The sequence below is a fragment of the Coloeus monedula genome (genome assembly GCF_965178545.1).
Source record: "Coloeus monedula genome assembly, chromosome: 6".
Lineage (NCBI taxonomy): Eukaryota > Metazoa > Chordata > Aves > Passeriformes > Corvidae > Coloeus > Coloeus monedula.
In genome coordinates, this window is record NC_138786.1 from 54,165,295 (window position 1) to 54,192,054 (window position 26,760).

At 37.3% G+C, this 26,760-nt stretch overlaps 2 protein-coding genes across 5 annotated transcripts in view; one reads left to right on the forward strand and one right to left on the reverse strand.

Annotated features, from left to right (window-relative positions):
* Nucleotides 1-3,803, forward strand: part of WDR20 (WD repeat domain 20) — a 45,499-nt gene extending 41,696 nt beyond the window's left edge. For all 4 annotated transcript variants that reach the window (XR_014226445.1, XM_082282804.1, XM_082282805.1 and 1 more), the window contains one exon: nt 2,834-3,803. Coding sequence is in view for 3 of the 4 variants with exons in the window: in XM_082282805.1 (XP_082138931.1) it covers nt 2,834-2,916 (83 nt within the window). In the remaining variant the exon portion in view is untranslated. The remainder of the gene's footprint in view (nt 1-2,833) is intronic.
* MOK (MOK protein kinase) lies at nt 1-26,469 on the reverse strand (the record flags this gene model as incomplete). The annotated part of the gene is made up of 7 exons (XM_082283474.1): nt 1-563; nt 1,055-1,149; nt 5,267-5,597; nt 11,113-11,212; nt 13,635-13,699; nt 14,567-14,620; nt 26,389-26,469. 5 exons carry the CDS (start codon nt 26,467-26,469, stop codon nt 5,544-5,546), a joined length of 354 nt encoding a protein of 117 aa, XP_082139600.1. The 3' UTR covers nt 1-563; nt 1,055-1,149; nt 5,267-5,543.
* Between the last annotated feature and the right edge of the window lie 291 nt (nt 26,470-26,760).

Below are 26,760 nucleotides of genomic sequence, written 5' to 3' on the forward strand. Positions count from 1 at the left end.
CAATGGCTTTATTCTTTCTTTACAGGCAGGAGCTTTTAATATATTTTCATAACCTTACCCATCATATTATTCTAGAGAATGTAACTACACCTATTCCAATCCCACACCCTTTGTATCACAGATGAGACTCTTACGGTGAACTTTTGTATCAAAACAGTAACTTTATTTTAGCTCTCACTTGCTTTTCTTATACTGGTTTCCTGTGTTACACCAAACACAACCTCATGAATAGCCTTGCATGGAAGGCTCCGATATAATGGCAAAATTCTGTAGAATTTTTGTTGTAATCAGGACCCACTGAGAACTACCACTTCAGTGAAACTTACGTGCCTAAAAAACAAATTCATATTCTTGCTTTTCTTGTATGAACATCTGTCTTCTGAAATCAGGGACTTTGAAGAACTCAAAAACCTTCTGGTCTCTCCCATGGGAGTGAATTTCTGAACAGCCATCATAGCCTAGTCCAACTTTTGAGGCAGTACTTGCATACATTTTTTCCATCTGCAGGAGCACAAGGATATTGGTCTTGAGGTTATTTCCACTTCGGTGTTCCCATGGCTTGCCTGCTCAGAGTTGCAGAATTAATTCAGAGCAAGGACTGAAATATAAGGAAATCCTAGTAGTCACTGAAAGCTATCTGCACTGCACTGCTGCTCTTCAAAGCAGGGAGCATTCACAGCCTACAAGATGGAACGAGGACTGACTCTTTGTTCCTAGTATTGGAAATTGTATTCTAGAGTGACTGGTAGTTCACAGGGAATAAGGCACCACATTGAATTTTAGTATGTGCTGCCAGTTTCGAGAGGAATCCTAGGAAAAGAAATAATTCTTCATTTTGTTTCCCAACAATTGGTTGTGTTACAGCGTAAATCCAATACTAGAATAGTATTGGAATATAGAATACTAGAATAGTGCTTATTTCTCCTTCTGTCTAGGGTAGTTATGAGCCTGTTGAAAAATTATACCATCCTTAGAGCTTTCTGTGTGCTTATAAAGCACATATTTGCATATGAACAGTTTGGATTGCTGATTTAATTAAGACTGAAACAAATACCTTTGGACGTCTTTTTCCAGGGTACTTCAAAGTTGCTTAGTGGATGTAATCTTCTGACAAGAAAGACCTTCCAGTTGCTGCTGAATTTAATAGACCTGTGAAGAAAGCTTCAGTAATGAACTAGTGAATTCTGATTCAACCTTGTCATTTTCCAACAAAACTTCCCTGGTAGAAATTTCTGAAGTGCTTCAGGGGCTTGTTTGCTCTAAAGTTCTGCCTTCTTTCACCATCTAGTCCTTAACTAATAGCTAGGAAACTTTTTGTTCTCATGAAATAGGCAGGATCTTTGCACATCCTGAATGTCAAGTGTAAAGAACAACCCGCTTCAGTATACCTCAACAGTATTTGAATCAGATATTTCCTACATAAACAAATACAGTTAAAGGTGTTCAGGTTCTTTCAGGTGGTCTATGGAGGGCACCAAGTTAAGTGCCATGTGCTTTGTTATCTATAAATGTAATATGGACCATGTGCAAATATACACACAGAGTCTGCCATAAATCCTGCAAACTGTCCAAATTCATGATGTGTCTGAAATGATCAGATGGTTTTTTAAAAGGGCTTTGGTTGTAACAGAAACTTGATGACTTGAATCCAGTCCATCTGGCCCTCTTTCCCCTCTTTCTGCCTGGTCTGAGGTCAGGGTTTATTTCCATCATCGTGATCTCTCAGTTCTTGGATCCAAGTGTGAAAGAGCTCCTGTAGATTCTGAAGTAACATGATTCTTGTATGCTAATTGCTGCCTGATCTTGTCTAGTTTGATGGATCTGAGTCCTGGGATCTTAATTTTGAGGTAAGAACATAAGCTGGGAGCTGCTTAGATGAGTTGCTGAAAGTGCATTTATCATACCTACAAGGTGAGGAGTTGCATGGGGATACTTGCTGGTGTGCTTCCAGCTGCCAGTATGCTTCCAGCTGCCAGCATGCTCCTTGGCCTGCTGGCATTCCGTAGAACTAACTAATGACCTTTTAAGAAGGCTAAATTGTATTTTGACATTAAGCTTTTCCTAAATAAGCCTGATCAAGTTTTATGTGAATGATTAAATATGGGCTACTGTGTATAAATCTGAAATGGAGTCCGTCCATTGGTACCCACAGGTCTAATCCATAAGGTGTAGTTGCCTTAATTCAGAGCAGCAGCCTCTGTGTAGTGAGGGGTACCACGCAGTCGTGGGGCTGCATGTGAGATAAGTCTTTTGCTTTGAATGGCAGGGTAGTTAAAAGAGCTGGTAACAAGTTTTCCTCAATGTGAACTTAAATTGTAATGGAAAATCTTTACTAAACTCTTGTCAGTGTTTCATTCTGTTTTAAAATTACCAAAACAAGTATTTGTTTAGACAATCTATTTTTCTATTCAAAGCTTGTAATACTCAATCACATATAAGAGATGGAGCATTTCCCTGTGTCAGGTCAGGTGTCAAACATATTGATACTGGAATAGGTTTGTTTGTCACCACCCTAGTAAAATGCTGATCACTTCTTTGGTGTATGATTTTTAAAGTTTCACAGTTCACAATGACTCCAAGTGCAAGGTAGATTAAACCAAATGCTGGGATCAGATCCATTCCATGTCATAAACGCACACATTTCTTCCTGAGAGTTCTGTGTGCTGCTTGGCTGAGACCGTGGTGGCTTAGAGCCTTTGTAGGAGAGAAGGATGTCTGAAGTAAGCAAGTGTTTGTAAAAATCAATTGTACTCATTGTAGGTTCAGGTTAAGAACTTTATAAAATTCATGTCAGGTTCTCTTGCTGGATTAATGTAAACTGCTTTGTTTGCAGGGTTTATTGTCATCCCAAAACCAGGCCAATTCTCCAAGTGGAACTGTAGTATAGCCATCACACTACTGCTAGCAAATCTCTGAACACAGGACAAGAAGTAATGACAGTGGAACCAGGAGCTGTTCTTCAGGCAAAGAGCATCACAAATTATAATGTGGCAGAGTGTAAACATGGAATTATGTGAATCACATAGTGACTTGCAAAGGACAAATGTAAGGAGTTCTCACTACAGCTGATCCTGCTAGGCTGCTCACCCAAGGAAGAGTTTGCATGGAAGAAAAAGCAAAAAGCTTCCTTTGGTGGTGCAGGAAAAAGTAGTAACATTTTTGTTTTCTTTATACTTTTTAAGTCCAGTGTAATTTAATCTCTCTATAAATATATAAATAAAAGATATATATATATAGTGTAAAATAAGATATGTTTCTTAAATTCAAGTAAGTTCAATGGTTAAACTAGTACTTCACCATTGTTTATTTTGCACTGATTTTTTTAACCAGAGATGGCTAGAAGACAGCCTGGAATGCACTCATGGAAAATGAAAGTCATTACTTTCTGGCTTCAAAATGTTTTTCAGGAAGATGGATGCTGCAATCATAGATTTTTTTAAAACAAAATTGTTTTGCACTTAAATAGTTTAATGCTACTAGAGAATTACTTTAAAATTGGTGTCCAGACACCAGAAAAACTATGTTGTGGAGAAAAGATCCTTTGTATCTATTAAACATTTATTTTAATATTGTTGTTTCCAACTGCAATTGGCTCTGTATTATATGTATAAATAATGTAATTCAGTGATGGGGGAGGGGAGTAATGGATCATTACACTAGAAATTCTCATTCAAGAAAGTGATATTTCTAATTCAGAAAATACATATTAAACTATATTGAATATGCATTTTTGTTTACTTTCTGTTCAAATCCAATCACTTTTGATGTAACCAATTCTTTGTTGAATTAAATGTTTGGTACAGAAATACTATCTAAACTTTGTAGAACAAATTCCTTTCAAAAATATCTCATCTAGAACATTGCTTCATATTTAATAGAATTGAATTTCAATTAGGGAAGTGAAATACAATTGTTCTGTTCTTGTTCTTAATGGCTTATCTCCAAACATGTCCTGAAGATAAATACATCATACACCAGCAATCTCACAGAGAGGCAACTTCATGGGGTAAGGATTTTATCATGTAGTCCTGTGCATTTGGAGTTGGGAAGTGGAAGATCCCACAGTAGTACCTGCACACACTTTCTGACTTGTCAGTCAGAAACTGGGTTAACGTATTGGAGTAGCATTTCTGAGGCTCATTTGTCTTACATGAGGCATCTCATTTATAATTCAGTGGTCTTAAACGGGTAAGTGTGATAGGGATAGGCATATCCATGGATTTGCAGAGGTTAATGCTGCTTGTCTAAACACTTGTCATTTTTCATCAGTCAACACACCACTTAACTTGTTTTCAGTAGTTCTTGCCAAGATTAACCACCCATGTCCAGCCCCAGAATGACAGAAAATAGAAGTATCCATCATACACTTCTCTTTTTCCTGTAGCAGTGTTCACAGTAGGGATGTGCAGAATCCTGCAGGCAGAATGGAACAGCAGCTGCTTGCCCAGGACCATGAACTTGCCCGAGGGTGCATGTGCTGTATCTGTGGGCACGTTAATGCACTTCCTGCTCTCCAACAAATAAAGCTGGGTAGAATTCTTTTAATTACAAGTAAACTTAAGACATTTTTTGGCACAAGAAGTGATTTGTTTTCAGGAAATGAATGAACATTTGGGGAGAAGCAACTGCAGTAGCTTCTAAGTAACTAAGTCTTGTCCTTGCAATACAGCTGGCACGTTGAAAACTGCCAGATCAGTTTATAAACCAGGAATTAGTTCCCTACTTTATTCAAGATGGAGCTGTGCTTTACAATCTTATCTGTCTTCTTCTGTAATATGAGTAATGGGGAAAATACTGAAACTGAGCAGGATTATTTTTCAGAAGTTTTGTTTTATTAACGTAGTGGGTTTAACTGTTAAAATACAGATAAACCTCATCACTGAAAACTAGTGTAGTTATCTCCCCGTAGACTTCTTTTACATGAGTGCTTCATATGGTCTGAGTCAAAATGAAACAGTTGAAAAAATATGCAATAACTTTAAAAGACTTTTTTGCCTTCAGCTGGAAAAATACAAAACCAGTAGGGAAAGAATTGCAGTATCCAGCATAAGGGTAACAACAGGAGCTACTCACATCTGTGTTGGCAGGGTATGTCCCCACCACAAATTGTAGTTCAGCAGCACACAAGGAATGTGTTTGGGTTTTCTTTTTTCATCCTCTTCTTTACTATTAGGGCAGTCATCTAGAAGCTTCAATTGCCCATACCACACTCTATTCCATATGGAAAAAATTTATTTTAGTAAGAAATAGGACACTAATAACTTACCTGGAAAGAACTTAAGTCCTCTACTGTAGATACAGCTTTTAATAGAAATCTTTTTCCTAATACATTTAAAATAATAATTAAAAGTGAGCAGAACACAGATAATCTCAGTACGGAATTTTAGCTGGAAGAATGAGGGTAGGAACCATACTTGCCAGTTTGTAGTTTAAAGCTGGGTGTATTTTAACTATAAAGCAGGTGGGAAAATTCAAGTTTGCCTATTTGTCCAACAGCCAGGGAAGTGTAAGTTGTCTCCAGAGGTTTAACAGCAAAGAACTTGTTAGGAAATAAATATCCTTGAAGCACTGTATATGCCAAACTGAGTAAGATCCACCTGAAAGCATAAAAGAAATGAAGAAAAATTCCAATGTGGTCCTTCACTTAAGATTTGCAATTTTATAGCAAAAATGATCTGCTGAACATGAAATTGTCGTTCTCATTGTAACAGCCTGACAGCCCCAGGTACACAGTATGTGATAATACACAAGATGTTACTCTGGTAGCCTTTTCCCTCCAGGTTAAAACTTACCAAAAATTCTGACTTCATCTTCTTCCTCATGTATGAATAATCACCTGCCTGATGTATGAATGAGGGAAGCAAACAGTGGCAATAACATTTGAAATCAGAAAGGTACCTTGTGCAAACATAATTTGATGGAATTTTATATTTTTTAGTCAAATTACTTGAACTTCAGCATCTGTGGTTTGAGGCTTCCAGAAAAAGATTACAGGAAGCAACCAATACAATTAATATATCTCCATCAGGAATATAGTTTTGATAATCTGAGCTTTGACTTACTCTGTATAGTGCTAGGTAAGAGAGCTCTGAGTCAGAACAATCCATCAAATGTGGGTAGTTGGATTTGTCCTCTTTTTTGTAAGAAATTAACAACAGTGGAGAACAAGCTCCCTTGGATCCAGTTAGTTACCTATTTTTAGACCATCAGTTTTAATGCTACTCATTATGCTCAGCTCCAAATATATCAGCACTAAGCAACTCACCATCTCTCTCTAGAAAAAAACACTGGACAAGCTCATGGCACCTTTTTTTCTCAGTGTTCCAAAGGTAAGAACTTGGAGGTTACTGTTGCACTGTATTGCCTATAGACCTGCAGTCCTTAATTTCATTTTCTAAGTGTAGCATCACACCTTTCTCATATCTATATCTATCTATAAAAAAACCACTATGGTAGGTATTCAGACAAATACTGTATTGCCTTATTGTTGAAGTTCTCTGTTCTATCAGTATGAGCTGCTAACATGAAAGCATGACAGAAGTGGGGAGATGATTCACTGAAACATAATAGAGCAGGAAAACTCAGCCACTAACTGTGGTTTTATGTACTTTCACAGCACTTTGAGCTACTGTGTTCAGGAGAACACTTTTTGCTTGGAACAGGAGGAAAGCAGCATCCATGCAGTAGGAGTTTCCAGTAAAATGAGAAAGAGCAGTTAACTGTACCACTGTGTTCTGCTGTTTCCCTTTGTTACAATGCTCTCATTCTACTGATGTAAAACACTTCCTCCACTAAAACCTGGCTTATGTATTTGTTCAGTCTTAGTAAGAGAAATCTGCTCTTCCTTTGGCACACGTAATACAAGTAGAGGTTTCTCTGCAGAGCCTTGTTCAAATGCTTTAGGCTTATTTTAAAAGAATTCTTCCCAGGGCTGGGATATTTTTTCTGTTCTTGATATTAAGATTCTGAAAGTTTGCTATGAAGAAATTACATAAATTGAGCAGTGGTGCATGATGCAGGTGGCATGATAATCAACTTGGACAGTCAAATTTGAATCGGTATCAAATACTCCCACAGTCTGCACCACATTTACCTGCAAGTATTTTCACACTTTCAAGAATCTCCTTAAAAATGTCATGTTGATCCTCAGTACAGTATGTGATAGTAATACCATCTTCTAAACATGAAGATAAACATAAGGTAGACAAGTGCTTTTAAGCAGTCGATGTCAAAAGGATTCATAAAAAATTCAAGCTTCATGAGCTTCTCCACATGGAAAAGCTACAGTGTGGAATTTGGGCATGCTCAAAGTTGTCCAGAACCTGAACAAGGATTAGGATCTAATCCAGACAAAACAGAACCCTGTAAGTGCTGAGATGCCTCTTCTTACAAGAACAATCAACCAATCAACAAACCACAGCAAAAAAACCCACTTACTGGAAGACCTTAAAGTAAGTGAAAAGAAGAATTATTTTCACAAAGGCACAGCCCTGTGGAATCTCAGAAGAGGTGAGAGCAGGCATAATTTTTACTCTTACAAGATCTTTATGTTAACCTGAATTTTACTGCATTGTTTTAGCTGCATCTTAACTGGTTAGAATAAATAGTTTGTCTGGATCTGAAACATCAGTCTCAAACTGATGGATAAGTGTTGGCTTACGGACTTGGATGTGATGTGCTCCCCCCAGTGCCCCATTTTTCCATGGTGCCTCCCCGCAGCAGGGCCTCTCACACAAAATGCCCTTTGCTTCCTGCTCTCCTACTTATGGCTGGGGTTTTGAACAGCAGCACCAGAGTCCAGTGTTTGGTTTTGGAAAAAAATGATGATCACTTCCCAATTATGAGCAGAGTTAACTTTTCTAACTATAAAAATGTCCAAAAAAGTTACTTGCCAAACTTGTCTTGCATGCACGCTTGGTAGGCAGAAGATTTTTAACCCCCAGACAAGTATGACTTTCACAGACTTTTGTTTTCTAAATAACAAAACTGTTCTGGAACACATCACCAAATTTAAGTATTGCAAATTAATTAAAGCAAATTTTTAGATCTCAGGAATTTTAAAATCAGTGGTACCAATTTGGAATAAAGATTCTTTCCTAGTAAGATAAGATACTGCCTTTTAACTCTTACCTTATATAGCAATCAGAACCATTCTATTAAATTGTAACTGATGATCTGTGTCCCAGATTTCTGACACATGATCAGCTCTGTGTTTTTACTGCTCTTTGAAGCAACTGGCTGCAATATCAGCCCCTGTTAAGACTTTTGATTAATGTTAAGATCAATGGCTTGAAGCAAATGGTGACTAAGTTTTACTTGCTTTTGAATCAGATAAAAGGTTGGTTTAACTTTAAGTTATAGTTACATAAAAATACTCAGCAGTTACAAAAACTGCATCAAAATCAAGTATCTCATATGATTGTACAATTTGCACATTCTCAGTAAAACCTGAGGTGGAAGTTACTGAATAGAGGAGAGGAATAATTTCCAGAGCTAACTGAAAAGAACCAAACCAAACCCTTACATCTAAAAAAAATACAGCAGTTAGCTGTCATTTGTAATACAATTTGAAAACTTAAATTCTGTAGATAACATTCCATTCCTAATGCTTGAGCTCAAAGAATCCTTTCATGTTATTTTTAACTAACCTCCTCCTCCACCAGGTTCTAAAAGGAACAAATACTTAGGAAGTTCAATGCAGAATACTCTCTGTGCTCTGCAAGAACAATGCTTTAATTAAATATTGACCCCCTTCAGGAACAGAGTATCAAAATGGTAGGAAAGCAGCCCTCAAACTTTGTGGGGTTTTCCTACAAATTGCCAGAGCAATACAAATTCAGGCACTGCTGTTCTTGTTAGATCTCTAACAACAGAAGCATGACTGGGTCTCTGTCACTGCATAGCCAGGCTTTTCCTCACTTCTGCTCCTTCTGTAACAGGCAAATGGAAATGTTTCAGGGAAGACTGAAGTGCCTTCTGTTTCTCAGACTGTTGAAGAAACAACAGAAGTTTCAAATGTGCTTCAGTGGGCAAGTGACAGTCTACACCTCAGTATTTGATCCAATAAATCTGACAGACTGGAACACAGGGGTTCCACCACCTTCCTTACATCCCTGGAAAACTGAATGCAGTGTAGTATTTGAACAGGAAGTCAATTTGGCTACTCCAGAAAAATTTAATTTTGGTAATTCTCCCAGAGGAGGCCAGTGTTGCAGATTTGGGTTTTTTTCCTGGATGTTCCTAAGAGAATGCTTTTAAAATAAATAAAAAAGATTCAGTTTCTTTCTGAGAACATCTTAAGGAACACAGTTAGAAGAGAAAACCCAAATAATCAGAAATAAAAAACCCTCAGCCAAATACAATTTCACCTCATTCCTTTTTAAAAATTACTTGCCTTACTTGATGTTTCTTGAAATCTTGCCCAAAGGAACTTCTTAGAAAACCTACACTGATTAACCCCAGAACTGAATTAGTGGGAAAAGTGGCTTCTCCCATAGAAGGAGAATTCATGCTTTCAAAGCTGAATGCACAACAGAAAATAATTTATAATTGTTCTTTGGTAGTTTGTGGGGGTTTTTGAGAAAAAAACCTGTATTTGGAAGTTTTCCATGTAGTACTAACTTCCACCTCACCTTGTTGATAACAGCAAGTGAATACGAGTATTTTTCACATAGCTGATATATAAGCAAAGTTTCAGTTTGTCAGAATTTTGAATCTAATTATTTTTTATTTCATGTCAAATACACACTTAGACTTTTCCCATATATAGACTATATACAGGATAATTAAGTTTTTTAAAATAAGTTTTTATTTGCTCAAAATGTAGACTGAAGCCCTGAAAAGGCAAAAGCATAATCCCTGTCTCTGCCAGAACTTCATCTGGAAAACTCTTTAACTCAACGAGAGACATCAAAAACAGAATGATGATATTTAAAAATAAGGTGTAGCTGACCCTTTAAGTAACAGCAACTCTAACTAGAGTCTACTGAGGGGATTATGAGGTATCCGAGCTTCTAAATTTTAACTCGCCTATGTTAGGGATTTGGGGGGAGGGGTAACTGCATCACACCAAATAAAAATCTGTGTTTAGGCAGACAGAATAAACCCAAGTAATCAGCTTAAGTAAAACATTTGTTTCTAGCTAACAAGCTCAGTGCTACAAATTACTTTCTCTAAATGGGCTGACAATTCTTCCACTTAAGTACTACCTGTCTTGGACTTGCCTTTGAAATTTGACACAAATACTGAGGCACTTGCCCTGATGTATTTCCTACTAGTCTTAATTTTTTGTGCATAGTTAAAGCTTGTGTACTGGCTGCCTTAAAAAGGTTGGGCCAGAAAGAAAAATAGAGACAAACACCAGTAGTGTTTTAGGTAAGGTTCGGACTCAGTGCAAAGAACTACGCTGACTGAATTATGTTCATTGTTGAGAAGCCAAGGACTAGCACTGGAAACAAATTTAATTTTACTCCACTTGAAACATGGACACAACATTCCCCCCACCTTTTGATTTGAGTCTTCAAAATTGAAGTGATTTGAAGTCACTTGCCAGAATTCTTGAAAATAAGGGTGCTGTAAGGCTTGATGGGCAGCAGTTCTCTCACTGGGGTAATATTTTAGCATTGCACACAGGAAATAGAAACCTTTGAAAGGCAATTTGTGCAAAATAGAAGATTTTCCTTTTCCTTTCTTTAAAGGGAGGATTCAAAACTCAAAATTCTTGACCTGTGTTAAACAAGTTGAGAAAAACATTTATTCATGCATATTCAGAGAGGATTACAATTTACTGAAAAGAAAGAATTCACCTGATTTAGGTAATCATTCATAAGAGAAAAGTAAGCAGTACTTGATAAAAAACCCTTTTCTTTCCTAAAAATTTATGTCATTAGCCTTAAAGGTACTAAGGAAATAAAAGGCCAAGTAAGGCTCAGATTTCCTCTGCTCTGCCTGTAAGGTTCATTAATGGGTGACTGTCTCTGGGTAGAGATTAGAAGACACTGCACAGATTTAGGTTTTTCTGGTGGTTCCCTGGGCAGAAATTGCACACAGCTGTACAGCTCTATTGTGGATATTGAAACAGTGAGATTAGTAACTATGGGAGTACATACTTACTGCTTGAACTTCTGGAGTTTTGTTACCAGGAGTGCCTGTAACTTCATGGATTTTTGAAATGTGGTCCAGCTCACTAGTTCCAAGAAAAAGAGGCTGGAAACTGCAAGGTAAGAGATGGTATTAGCACTAGAGAAGACGGTTAAACTGTCACTTTTGATTTAAAAACCCCTTCTTTTATGAGGAAGAGAACATGTTAGAATTATTCGTGGACAGTTAATACCTATCAACAACTGGAGGATAATGTGAGCAGCAGAGCAACACAGCTGCTGGTTTGTACTGAAGGAGTAGCTTGGGTTATTAAATGGAAATCTGTAGCTTCCCTCTCCTGCTGGTTTGGGGCAAAATAGGTAAAGAGAACATCCCTTGTAGTGAAGGGCAATGGATCTGGGATTGTGTTTGTTTCTAGTAAAGTGGCAGATCCTAAAAGACAATGTGTAGAATCAAGCAGTCCCTCTTTCTGTGTATGCACATAGAAATGTATTTATAACACTCCATTCCTACACAGGTTCTTTACAAGCAGCAATACTGGAAAGATGGTAATTTGAACTGCATTCCTGAGCTTGATCCTCAGTTAATATAAAACTTGTACGGAGTCATTGAAAACACTGTTATCATATTAAACCAATCTGACTTTAGTCAGGTCCACTAACATTTATTTCCTGCACATGTTGCTTTTTTCCTTGGGCTTATAATACAAGAAACACTTCAGTAGCGCCACATGACTCTTGAAAGCAAAACACTCAGCCCCTTTGTAGACATGAGAAACTTCTTTTTAACTGTTTGCAAATTCAGTCAAACAGCTGGCTGCACACTCCTCTGAGTGTCTTAGAGTAGAGGAAGGCAAGAAAAGATCTGATTCACATTGTGCAGCTGCATCAAGACATGCAGCTGGGACTAGCTTCTGTGTGAACTAAAAAATGTGCTGTCTTTGAATCTAAAACTGTACCAAAGTGGAGAACAACTGTGCAAGCCACTGAAAAGTGCGATCCAGGAATCATGATTTATAGGGAACAGAAAGAGGGAGTTTTGCCCTCATGGTGAGACAACAAGATTTGAAAGATCAGCACGGCTGTGTAAAAGACTAAAAGTTCTTATACAAGGTGGTGTAAGGCATAAAGGCTTATGCAACCATTCAACAGCAACAACTGCAGGAGGCACTGAAAAAGAAACAAACCTGTCTGTAACTGCCTTTAGTTTGGCAAGACTGTATCTCTTTCAATTCTGTAATTTCCAATGAACATCCCTCCTTTCTCTCTGAACATACCTATAAGGTGTCTGAAAACACTTAGTTGTTGTAAAGCGTGAAATTTTTTACATTAAGCTGAAACAACAAGGAAATATTTTTAAGGTTTGCCTCTTTTTCCCTAAGAAAACTTAAGTTTGCAGCATGTAATTTTCTTACAAAGCTACAAAGCCCAGCTGATTCAAGCTGAAATGAAAAAATGTGGCATTCTTAAAGCTTTTGGTCCCGATTTACTTTGCAAAAGTACTGCCACATTTGGGATTTTTCTTTTAACAGTTTTCTGGCTGGAGAAGTAGAAATGTTTCTACAAGTTAGCAGGCAAAGCATAATGGTTGTCATTTAATGTGATGGTGATGGCAGCAGCTGCACTTGCCATGTGGAGGAGGAAAGAAGCAAAGCAAATGTTATCAGTCCTGGTTGCATATCAGAGACAGCAGTGTGGGAGGAGAATAAAGAACTGCTGCTGTTGCTAGGGCACAAAGATACTGGAGAAATACTCATGGGTATTTTTCCTTTTTCCTTGAAGACCAGTGACAAATTTTTTGAGTTATAGTTTCATCATTACCAAAAATCTTAAAAGACTTTGTGTTTTCCTGAACTCTTCCTTCATCAGAACCTGATTTCAAAATATACCAGCACACAAGATCTTAGTAGCATAGGGGTCTTAGACACACTATACTGTAAATCAAAGTCATAAATTAGAGGGAGGGTATTCTCTAATCTCCTCTGTTTTTGCAGAAAGTATTAGTAAGTCCAAAGAAAGCGGGAAACACTTTACCACTAAGTGTATTAACAAGACTGAGGGTATTCTGTGATGCTCATGAGAGGAAATGAGCTGTACTCTACACAGAGATAAAGCAGAGAAAATACATTTTTACTAAATATGAAGCCATCGGAAAAATGTTCCAAAGTGTTTCTTCGTAAATCACTTTTGTTTGTACTGTGTTCTCTTGAACTGCTTTATTACTAACCTGCCATTGGGTGAAGAGAGTGCCAGACCAGACCGGATTATTGCCTCATGAACCCTGCAGACTTAAGCACAGAAGCTTCTACAAATCCATGGAAACAAAGATCATATTACCCAAACCACATGCTCCTAATTTGAGCTATTTACCTTTGATTATCTTGATTAATGATATGCAAAACCCTCCACTGAACACTGTACCTTGTGATTTCATAGAAAACACAGCCAGGACTCCATATACCAATTTTGTAACTATAATGCCCATTTGTAAGCAAACATTCAGGTGCTCAGTACCAGTGCGGGGAGGTACATTACCTATGTGCCTGCTGAGAATAGATATTCGTACAAGATCCAAAATCTCTTAACTTCAGGGTGTTCTGCTGCAAAAATAAATAATTTCCACAAATTACAAACAGTAAAATATTCAAGCAATGACTGTAATAATCATAAAAGAAATCACAGATTACTTTAAGAGGAAACTTTCCAAAATCCAGAGGTAGTAGTATCACAGCAGTAAAGCTGCATTAAAATAGTAAGTAGCTCCAGGTATGAAGATATCTGTGTCCATAGTACGTAATGCAAATACTGTTCTGTACATCATGAAAAGAAAGGCCTAAGAGCATAGGGACTGTCACAGAAGGAAAGGCTACTAAATAGAAATCTGGATTAAGTTATTAGAGTTCTTCTGTTTAGCAGTGATATAATAGGTGGCTTTGGCTTTTCCTGTACTCTTCTATGACTTAAAAGAAAAATTTATCTTCAGAAAATAAAATTTCATAAACTAAATTTAAAAATCCTTGCTTTTCAAACATTAGCAAAATAACTTTGTAAAACTGTCAGGAGAGATGGTTACAATGAAATCTTCTGCAGGCCACTATCTTCTGCTCTCTTTTGTATGTGTAACTTCCACTAAGTATAGGAATTGAATGTAGAAACAAAGAGCTGCAAAGTAAACGCTGTTTCTTGTGTCTAGATTAAGACAGAACGGAAAATATATATTAAAAGTGGATAAAGAATAGGTTTTTAGGTTGGAGGGAACACATGCAGGGTGTAATGCATCTCAGCCATTTTTTAGCCAATAACAAAATTGTTTATTCATTCCCCTAGATCAGGAATACAGTAACCATCTATGTATTTCTTAAAAAATTTTACTTTTATTCATGAAGAAACATTACCTTCTCAGAGTAAAGAGAAAAATACTTATATACTTCACTTTTAGTTAAATATCCTCACATAAAATTAATTACCTTTATTATTATGTTTTCTGGTTGTCCATCTCTCTGAAATACTCCATTTCTGTACTAATACAAACACAGCAGAGAGAATAATTCAGTAAAAAGATAAACATTATCAGTGCTTCCAGTTATTTGTAAAAAAACCCCAAAACTTAAAGAAACCAGCACTTTTTTCAAACTTATCAACAGAATAGTAAAAAATTAAATTTTGACATCATGGTGAGACAACAGCTAGAGATATGGGAATAGGGAATGGGCAAGTCCAGGAAGGAGAGGCCAGGCTTTCTGCTTCTGCTCTCACCAGGGCTACCAGAGGGATTGCAAGGGCCATCTCCTCCCAGGAGGGCTACCTGCAGCAAGTACTAGAGCTCCTTTGGGAGCTGGCAGCAGCTCTGGCTGCCCGCTGCCTCCTAGGGCTCTGCTGCAGGCAAAGATGTATCTGGGCCATGGCCTCTTCTCTGCCTCCAGCAGTCTGCTGCTGCCCCAGACAATTCTGTCTCTGCTTAGAGATGACCCTGAAATAAATGTATGCTACATTTGCTGTAAAGCTGTTGCTGAACCAGGTCTTTTACCTATGTAAAACCTATTGTACACAATCTAGAGATTTGCATAACTGGTACACGTTGTTCCTAATTTTTTTTCTCAGGTGATGGCTTTCTCCTTCCTAGAATAAAATTTCAGGTGGTGTGAGTCCCTTTTAGTAAAGAACAGAATACAAATACCATAGTCTCCAGCTTCCCGAGGTGCACTGATACCACCTTTTTCAATTATACTGATGCCACGAAGATTTTTGCCTTTTCTTTTATACCCCTGTTATACCTTTTTACAACTTCTGTATTCCTGGTGCTTTTTGCCTACATTCTTGGATTTGTTTGTCAAGCTAAGAGACTAAACATTTTAGAAGCTTTGTAGCTAGGGATCAGTGTGCCCCAGATCCCAAGGTCCTCTCCAGAACATATTCTGTAAACCAAGATAGAACCATCCAGGGGAAGGTTCCTTGGGGAGGGGGGGCTCACTTGAGCCTCTCATTGGGGAATCTTTGATAGATATGCTAATTAGTAAAACCTATAATGTTATACCCAATGTTGGGGGGGAGGGGGACACAGAGACAGAGGGGACAGAGATAGACTCGGCGGGGTGCATCTCGATGCATATGACCTGGACGTGTGCACCTAAGGATCCTTAAAATAAATACCAAGGTAAAATCCCTTTTCCCCTTCTAACTGTGTATGCCTCTTGATTTTAAGAGCAGGAAAAGGCATCAATACTACTTCTGTAATTTATAGCTAGCTTTGTAATTAATTTTCCACTCAACTTCTGACATAATTTATATTTCAGTATGCACTAGAATAGCTCAGCTAACAACTGTCAATTCAATACTCTGTAAGATGCCTTAGTTTTTACTGCATGTATTACTTGCAGTATGTATTTCCTCAAGTTCTAGCAGAACTGCAGTACTTCACTTCTAAATATCTCATTTCCTCTCTACTCAAAGTAATTGTCTTTAAGGCTCAAGATTTGTATCAATCACCTCAAATTACTGCAATGGTTAAATGACTGTGATTCACATCTGAATTGCAAATTAAAGGCTAACCTATGTAGTTTAGCTTGCTGTTGCCATTAGGCAATAATTACAGTTATAAATTTTATCTATTTTTCAGAGCCATTCAGTAACTGCTCAGCTTTTTTCTTTTATAGGCTCCAAAGGCCTTTTAATCTTGCTGTAATGCCTTTATGTAATGCTGCAATGCCATCAACGGAGGCAGAAATGATCACATTTTTGAAAAACAAAGCAGGTACTGATCTGCATGATGACAGTAGTATGAGTAATTGGCTGGGGAGGAGGAGGGAGATTATGAGGACAGTAACTCATTGAGGCCAGGGCCCCAGCAGCCAGTGGGATTTGTGTTCCCAACTGATTACAGTGCTCCTCCAGGCAGTCACATAATCCACTGAGCAGGATTAGATCACAAAGCACTTGGAACAGAGTACCATCGGGAACTGTAGTAGTAGTGCCCCTGTAGAGATAAATGGTGCTTTCAACATCAGGATTTTTGTCATTTATAGTGGAAAAAATATTATAGAATGCTGCTATTCAAATCAATTTAGATTATTATTCGTATTTAAGGAATTGGGCTTTCATAAAAAGAAGTCACGCTCAGTTGCTTTTTTATTACATGTCACTAGTAAAATTTGGAGCAGATGCTCTTCTGCTTCCAGACTTATCATTGGAGAAACCTTATTTGGCAGTAATGGTGAAGTGAATCCTAAAGCAGTGGCACTTGAAGCTTTTATCATTTCTCTTGAGAGATACTCCACACCTCTCTCAGAGCCCCTTTTTTCTTTGCTTTAAATGACCAAACTGCTGTTGATTAAACAAAGGGCAAGACTGTTTTTCAGTTATTAAATGCTTCTGCTATAAATTAACAGCAAGAGAATTATGACTTTCTGTAAAGAGAAATATCCTTATCTTGATTGAAGTAACATGGATCTCTTGATTTTTTAAGGAAAAAATCAAAAGTATCAGCTTTCCACATTAGTAGCATTACAGTGAACTGTCCTCATAATTACAGAAGTGTCTCCATACTCCTTGTCAAATTAAAAATTCGTTTTCAGTCCAGTTCCCTTTCCTATTATATTCTATGATTTGACAAGCTCCACCCCATGTGCCACTACCTTATACAACATTAAAAATAAGGCACTGTATCATGGTAAACACAATCCGGACTCAAAATTCAGACCATAAAGAAGAATCAGCAGTTTATAGAAGTTCAGGTAAACCCAGATTAATGTTCAGATAATCCCCAACTGCAGCATTTCAGATTACTGTTGAACACAGATTTCATTTTGAACTGATTCACCATGCCATAGGAAAGGAGGTTACTACAAGTAGGTGGTGTGAAAACAATCTTCTTCTGGAAAACTTTGAAAGAAATTGTATTTTAAAATTAAAAAAAAAAAAAATCTGAACATACTGAAATGATGATTCCAATTTCCATCTGAATACCCTGCTAAATATAGCAAACCCAAAATGTCTTATTAAAGCCAGTACACACTAATGTCTACTTCAGCAATCAGCAAACAACTCAATTTTCGTCTCACATTCTTATCTAGGTCAGAAACAGAGTTACTCCTTTTGTTAGAGATCTCAATACTCAGTGTCACCAGTGTCATGTTCAGGAACAAGTCTTTATTCTATTACACTGAATGACAGTTGCATGTTCAGTTACTTAAATTAATCTCCCAACTGCTAAGACACTACAAATTCTTAATTATTAATTTTTAAATGAATACTTTTTATTCATATATATATTTTATTCATATATATATATATATTTATATACTACATAATTTACTTATGAATTGTAAGCCCCTTAATTTGCTGTATACAATTCCTTTACTGTTTATATAAGATCTGGTTTTAAATCAGCTTTTGTTCTACATTTTTTTATAGGAACTCTTCCTTAAGCTTTATGGTCTCTGACCTGCTTTGACAAACAGCTCCAGAATTTATACGAGGTATCAGAGAACAGTGTTATTTTATAAAGAAAACTTAGTGAAAGGCTTTTTTACTAGGTATAAAAACTGAAAATCCTTATTCATTGATTCAATAGTTTTGAAACAAATGGGAATAATTTTCTTATTACCTCACTGCAGCCCTGACCTAAGAATCTGTTTAAGTTTTATTTTTTGTTACATAAAGCAATTATTTTGTGTTTTGCGGTCAAGGTTGTTTGACTGTAGAATAGATGGCTATGGACTTGACTCATGGGAAACCTGCATGCACCCATGCCTTAAACACTTGATTATATTCCACTGGCAAGAACTAAAGGGTAAAGCAATACAGCATAAAATTCCCTATGAGTTTTATAATCGGTACAAGTGAACAACCAAGGGAAAAATAATTAATTCCACTATGTGATCTACACAAGGAGAGTTTGTGTGTTTCTTAAGCATATGCTACATACCTTTTATCAGCTCATAAATAATCATATACATAAATTCACATAACAGTGAAAGGGAGCCAGCATTTTCATCACTGCAGAAACAAAGAAGGAGACTTTAAGCTAGAAATAAAACTTACACATTGATTTGTACACAGTGTAGAAAAAAACCACTTAGTTTAACCAGTATTAAAATGGACATTTTCATTTTTAATTGATACTGTCTCATAGAAGTTTTTAAACTTAAGTCTGACATATCATAGTTTTAGTTATACTATCCAAAGTGCTCACTCCAGAAGTTAACTGATTTACTCTGTGAAGCTTTTTGAAGATATGTTTTCTGGGCATATCACACTGTTCAGTATCAAGAAATTTCCAGTAAATTCATTGATACAAGCTTACAATAAAGGAGAGGGAAGCCATTACACCACATGTGAAAATACTTTGTACATAGATCTCCAGTAGTGTTCTGTTGCATGGAAATGAGTATCTGTCTGGAATCACTGTTTTGCTGACAACAGCAATTTAAAGTATAATCATGATATAAGACATCTGACACTTTATTTTCCATTTCACTGCCCTGCAGAGGCAGACATCTTTAAGTCTTCAGTTTTTCTTGTACGATAATTGCATTACAGTACATCTCCCCTGCAATGTTGTGTTAACCCAGCCAATAAAAGGTTGAGGATACAGTCTGCAGTTCAGCTTGCAGACAGACTGCAGGAGCTCAGCAAGCTGGCTGGCCAGCTGGATTACACTTAGTTAACACCACAGCAGCTGAGGCTGACAATTCCAGAAAGCCAAACTGCTGACACAATTAGTGGCTTCCCACGTATTTGTAGAAAATGGGCCTGGCAATAACAGTGTAGTACCTGAGCCTTGAACAGAGAAATAAGACAGCCTGAAGGGCAAGAAAAAAATACTTCAGAGCAGTCAACAAGTTTTGTGTCAAGTATTTGAATAATGAAGGTTATGTCTGCTGTTGCATAGTGATGAAATGTAACATGCAGTAGTGGAGTAAATGCTGTCATAAAACGTGATCACTCTGTGAGACAGAATATGTCCCCAGAAGACACTGAAGTGCTTAATGAGGACAAGGAACCCAACTTTATCACTGACACCTCTTTCCAAAAGCATAGCTCAGCTACTGCCTAATTCCGACATCTAAACTTCAACTACTTGCACAGGGGTGTTTGCAAAGTTGTCTATTAAAAGATACTGCCAAATAGTTTGCCTGGATCCCTAGTTCAAATTGATAAGTCAAGCCAAGATCTTTACATACCAGAGGCTATTTCAGCTCTGAGTGTGCCTAATCAGAACACTGAGCCACGGTGTACAGTTAAAGGACTAACTGGATATGGGACATGCATTGAAATCACCAGCAAATATTACATAGTATGAGATGAAATTTAACTATGCTTTGCATATATTTAGTTTGTAATTTTAATACTGATGTTGAAATATTTTTGGTCTGTTGGAAAAGAGCCACAGAAAGCAAGAGCTACATCAGACTCTCTTAACAAAGGCAGGCATGTAGACTTCAGATTTTGAGAAACATGTTGCTTTTTTCTTTCTTTTGAAATAAAAAGCTGGTTAAGAATCTACAGGTTGTCTCTAGACCCAAAAGTTACAGGATATTGTTCAAATACAGGAATAAGTAAGAAAGAAATCAATGCACCATGGATACAAAACAACTTTTTGTAAACATAAAGATAGTAAGATATGGACTCAGCCTCCTTAGTGCTTGTATTTATCTCAGATTATTCACTTTTTCTACACTAAAGTTGAATTAAACAGAAAAGAGAAAGACTGACTTGCAGTCAGGGACTGGATTATAGTTGACTTTTTTCCCTGCCATGAGGCTGTCACAACTTTAGTTTGTCACTGAACTTCCAAATGCAGGGCCTGATAAATTGTTTGCTTGCTGTTTCTTTATTGAGCAAATCAGTAATTAGTAAATGGCTTATTCCTTCTTGCAGCTTGGAGTAGCTGGGCTTACCCCAAGAAAAAAAGTAGTCATGTGTTGAGCTCCAGACACCAATTACCATGCCAAGGAGCTACCCAGCAGGAATTTTGTGTTGCATAAGAGTATGTATGATACTGTTTACTCTGCGCTGCTGTAGCATACATTCCGAACATTGCTTAGTGTGATGCATTGCCAAATTTAACATTTAAAATTAAGTTTTGATGGAAACCTTTTAAATGAAAAATAGACACTATTCAATTATTGTGTATATTATTTCATTGCCCTCCTAGGCTTTAATAAACAAAAAAACCATGCTACAGAAACTCTGGGGAGGAAGCAGGAAACAAAGAGCTTTGCACACTATTGAATGGATCAGAGCAGGACATACGTCTTTTCCCAGTCAGACTTACAGCTAAACACCAAAACAATATTTTCCACTTTGAAACAAGGAGAAATACCTTGTATGGGCAGGTTCTGTTTAAAATAATGTTGTTATCTGTTGTTAAAAAGAGTTCACTTCATCAAAGGAATTTGTCAGTCAATTTATCAAAGGGTTAAAGGCCTAAAAGATGTTTCAGATGAAAAGATGAAAGAGTCTGCTTGTTGTGCCTAACCACTGAGTTGTATACATCTGCCCTTGATACAGTTAAGCAGATAGTTTAAATATTGCTTTGATCATAAATTGGACAATTTTGTCAGTTGTCGGTAATGTATAAATTGACCAACAGATCTCTAACAATGTAACAGAGAATCAGAAGCCACATTCCTTGAAGATATTTGAGTTCTCTTTTTTTAACTTACATTCTTTGAAGCTCTGAGTTACATTTTGAAATCTCACCCAAGAGCAAAATGTCCCATCTCACTTTGTATGTACAAATGAGTCATCCCCAGTGATTTCATTAGGAGCTTAATATATTTAACTGGGAATACAAAACCAGTAACCCAAGAGGCACTGGTTGGCACTTATATTCTTGGAGGACAATGTCAAATCTATGTCTACTTACACACAGCCCTCTCCTCTATTTTCCTAACTGATAAAAAGCACCTATTTTTTTTGTGACCGTAAAACATCTGGATGATGGATGTAAATATAAATGCAAATATGAAGGAGAACTAATGCTATACATTGACTAAAGATAAATACACTGGTTTTAACCTGCATTAAAACAGTTATTTAAAGAGACTGAAAAAAGTATTAGCCAAGGAGAGGACTGACACATTTCCTCCAATCATTATTGACAGCTAAAAGAAAAACAGCACAAGTATATTCAGTGCATTTGGCAAGGCAGAGATGAACTATTTATTCCTCATTCATCTTGTTTCACCCTAGACCCAGTGGCCAGGCACCATTTAATACAGTGGGTGACATCAATTAAGAGTACTCAAGGAAATAACCCCCCAGTGCCCAACAGGAAGGCAGAGTTCCCTTTCTGTACCACATGCAAACCTTTTTAATTCATGTGTATTTAAAAAGCTTCACTTAGTCTTAATTTCGTATTCCCTCACTGAATTTAAACAAGATTTTCTGTAGAATTCCCATTATTAATTATGCATACCTTTCAAAATGTTGCTTCATGTGTTTACTTGCATAGTACTTTCCCTCCCTAAGACTCACTGTCTCCAGAACATCAGAAAATGTTCCCTCTCCTTATCTTACCAACTGGTATTTTAAAAACAAAAACACACTGTTTCAGTATGTTTGAAATTGTTATGAAGATTGTTTATCAATCCTTATTTGATTTGTCAAATGCTGACTAATGGAAAACTTTCAAGTAAGAGGTATTTTGTTAACATATAAGTTGAGAGAAAATAAAATGAAAAACAGCAAATGAAGTTTTGCTGCCCAGATTATTTTGCTGCCTATATTCCAGAAAGTAGAATACCGTAATTCTTAGACAATAAACTACCACCTCCTTGTTCAGAGACATGACGCCTCTTCACACTGTCCTTCGTACCTTTTTTATGCTGCAGCACATTAGCAATTCATATTTGAATTTATTCTTTGCTTCTTTCACAAAAAAAAAAAAACAAAACAAAAGAACTTCCTTTATTTACAATGTACTGAAAACAAAACTGTCTTGGAAAGCAAGTGTATCATGGAATCATTGTTCCATGGGGGTTATTAGTTGGGGTTTTTGTGGAGGTGTTGTTTGATCTGTTTTGTTTTTTTTTTTTTATTTTAAGCAAAGCAGTTTCTGATTTTAAAGCTTTATTCCCATATTAAATTCAGATATGAGATTTGCACTGGGCCAAAAGTAATGTTTGGCTTTGATAAGTATGTGCTTCAAATACAAGGATGTGAAAAATCAGTCAGTTCTAATTCTGCACAACTTTAAGAGATGAAGCAGATAAGGGTTATCAGAAAAGTTTTATTTATATTAATTTTCAGGTCTTCTAATTTCCATCAGAATTGACTTTTTTCTTTCCTCCTTTATTCTCCTTCAGCTTTGTGATTAACTGTTCCTTACCAATCCCAGTGCCTAGTTTCCTTCACCCACCTCATCCTCCTATTGCCTTTTATTTTTAGCACTTACAGATTCTATCCTTGATAATCTTTTTCAGTAATTTCACCTGAGCAAAATCCAGTTCTAATTAGCATTATGCTACTGTTGCTTTTGACATGGTCTTATTATTCAAGAAAGATACAAACCCAGTCATTTTGAGGGAGGCAGGGCAGAAAACCTCTTTTATCATATTCAGCCCTTTATGGGTGTCAGAATAACTGTGGGAGTCTCAAGCTATGTCGATAGCAGTAAATTCAGTGAAGCTGCCTGTTATTAGTTACTGTGACAACAGTCCCTGGCAGGGATTTGGCCTGTGACAATCAGGACTTTCCGAGGCACCTTCCCTGCCTGGTGTGAAGACTCCTTCTAAGGTCAGTTCTCAAGCAGTTTCTGTCCTACTGCCTTGTTTTGGAAGATAAGAGAATTTACTAGCAGAGATGGGGGCCATTTCATGCCAGTTGCTCTTTGTGTCCAAGAAGATTTTCAGATATGCTTTAATTTATGAGTATAAACACAGCCTTATAGTGGAGAAAGCCTGCCAAGAAATTTTGCAGAGGGAAAAGTTACTTAGGCAGGGATATTCTAATGCTGTCTTCCAACTAGCAATCAATTTGTGTTGTCTTATTCTCTTTTCATCTCCCCAGCTTTCACACTTGCTCCTGTTAAAAAGAAACAACCAAGTGTTTTCTTTCCTTGTGAGCCAAATGCTTGTATTTTAATTAGTAGAAACCTTCCCCTTGCAACCCCTCTTTATCCAATACAGTAGCAGCACTTATATGAGAATTGTCAGTTACTCTTCTCATTTTTATCATCTGCTGCTTCTGTTTTCTGATCACTATTGATCATTCTGCATCATCAACTAATTAGGCCATCTAACTTTGAAAAACTGAAAATAGCAGAGCAATTTTAAATTAACCATCTAATGCACTCAATATAGACAATTTACATATAGATCTATTTTAAAAGCAGAAACTGAATTTGAAAATCATTGTGGGTAAAGGAGGCAATCTCTAACAGACACTCCCAAATGGGGAGGAGACCATGGGACTGTTTAATTGCTTTGGCTGTTAATTGATAACTGGTCAGTTAGTGCTTCAAGCGAGCTTATCCTCAGCCTTGACTACCAAGACTGAGGAAACAACGTCTTGACAGCAAAAATCACCATGCTCTCTATCCCCACCTTAAGTTTTAATTTCCTATCTAAATTGCTAAATATAAGATGGACATTGTGAATTCAGACTACTTAAATACTACTCTCACAGAATTCAGTGTAAATGGGTCTTTTTGGTAGCAACTGATACCCTCCAACCAGTCAGAAACACAATGGCTATATGTTCTTATAATGTCAGAGCCAGCCCTGGGGCCAAAATATACCCAAGATAGACACAAAAGAAGTTAGATATTTATTGATATACTCTTTTATTCTAATAAACGGCCATCCTGGTTTTTTGTTGGTTTTTTGGTTTTGTTGTTGGTTTTTTTTTTTTGTTTTTCTTACATGCAAGTAATTGGTTCTCTGGCATTAAAAAAAAAAAAATTCAAATCATATGATCTGAAAATAAGATCTTAATATCTATGGCATACCAGCCATAGATGTTAATGAACCTAAGTACTTGGGCAAAGAGAAACACTGGGAAAGCATTATTGTACAAATTTAATGAAAATATCTTTAGGCATATACAGAAGTCAGATAGTATATGTTTCTACTATTTGGTTATGTTTATATATTTTCTTCTATAAATGTATTTTACTCATACAAAAGAAGCCCAGATCACAGTGGAGAGCTCAAAACAACTTGAGTTGTTTAAATTTTTAACGGCAGAGTTCTAATACTGTACAAAGAGTTAATCCTTTACACATTTTAAAACATTCTTACAGCACTGAAGATCTTTTCCATGTAAGTGTATAAAGCTTGTTATTGTAATTCTTTTACAACAGAGTGCTCTGTAGACAAAATAAATACCCCACACATAACAAACAACTGGGGCTTTAACCTGGCACTTATGAGATCCATCCAGTGAAAAGAATGAAGCAAAGGCCTGAATAATTTCAACTGACTGAATAAAGTGCAGAATCAGGAATGAAAATTGCATTATTTGAAATGTCTCTTTGATTAATAAAGTCAATGTGTAAACTCTGAACAAAACAGGTCACTAAAATAAGAGAGATTTTCTCCAGGGACACAATGAGAATGATTACATGACAAATTAGTTATTGTTTAATCAGCAGCTGAAAGAAAATCAGGTATTGTAAGAATAACAGCGTAGAAGTTTATATAGAATAAGAAGAAATAAAATGTAGATGTACTAACAAAGTTTGATTTTTGCATTCATAAGCCAAGATTTTTGGAGATTCTTAAAAATCCGCTTCAGCACCACCCTGATCATGATGTGATCTCATCCTGAGAGTGACCAGGCAACAAAAAGAACCCACCAAAACAAAAAACTTCAAACACGCTGAACAAAAAAAGCCAGGTCACAGCCTGGCAGCTTTAAGCTATGAAAATTGTTACAGCTACAAAACAAAACTTACTTCCAGTTAGATTACCTGAATTTGGTGTACTCAAAGATGAAGACTCAAAGAAAGGTTAAAAATGTTATGAGCACTGTAAGACTGAAAGGTTTGAGGATAAATTAAAGGAAGTGTTTTAATTAAATTTGCATGAAACATTGAAGAATAAAAGAAACCTGATCACTGGGTAGCAGTTTTTTCATGCATCTGTAACAATAGATGTTATCTAACCTCTTCCCTCCCCTCTGTTTCAGCACACAAGCTTAGAATCGTTAGTGGAAAAGGAAATAAAGGTTGGGAAGAACAAGTTGTAGCAATATGAACTCGTCTAACACCCCCAAAAAAGTGGCCATGAATCATTCAACAGAATAAGATTTTAATGTGCAAGAGGCTAAAGAATCCAGGAAATAAGGAACAATCTAAATATAAATTATGGGCAAGTGACAACACCCAATCACTGCAACTAGAGAGCGCAGAAAATTAATAATCATTTAGAATTAAAGAATCCAATACAAAATGACAGAGAAGACAGCACTACAGTAGTCAAAAGAGGGTATTATAAAAACGTAAAGCAGACACTTTGTTACAAAGATGCCAAGATACCGAGGAACAAAAGTTATGATGTTTAAGTATGATATTGATACACGTAGGAAGAGAGAAATAAAGAAGAAATGAAGAAAGCAAGAAGTTGATCTTCAAGGCCATGGTACGTAATTATTGCACTCAGAGACACACCAGATGTCTCTGAGTGCAGGGTGTGACATGGGATGATGTGAAGAAGGATGCTAAGCAATGGAAAGCAAGGCGTGCCGAACCAAGAAAACTTAGCAATTCCTGAGAAAGCACTTGGGAGAGACCAGCACCTAGGGCCGATGCCCCGCAGGAGCCGAGAGAAAGACCTATTCGCACCCTGTTGCGGAGGAGTGGGACGAAGAGGCTAGCGTTGGCATGCGAGACCCAGGAGCTGCCCACGGGCTGCAGGGACGGCATTTCCAGGGGCTATAGAAGCACCTACGGCCCCCTCAGCGCGGGTACTCCCTAAGAACACAGCCCCCTTGGTGACCGCCAGCCTCCCTGGAGGCTCCGAGCCCGCACCACCCCTCAGAAAGACCCCGGGACCTTCACCCGTACCCCCTTACTCTGCATCCCGCGCCGTCCCGCAGGTGACGGGATTGGCGGACGAGCGGCCGGGCCCGACCCGGCCCCGCTCCCGGCGCTCCCCTCAGGCCGCCATGTTGTGTTCCAGTCGCCCCGGCAACCGCGCACGCGCCGCTCCCACGC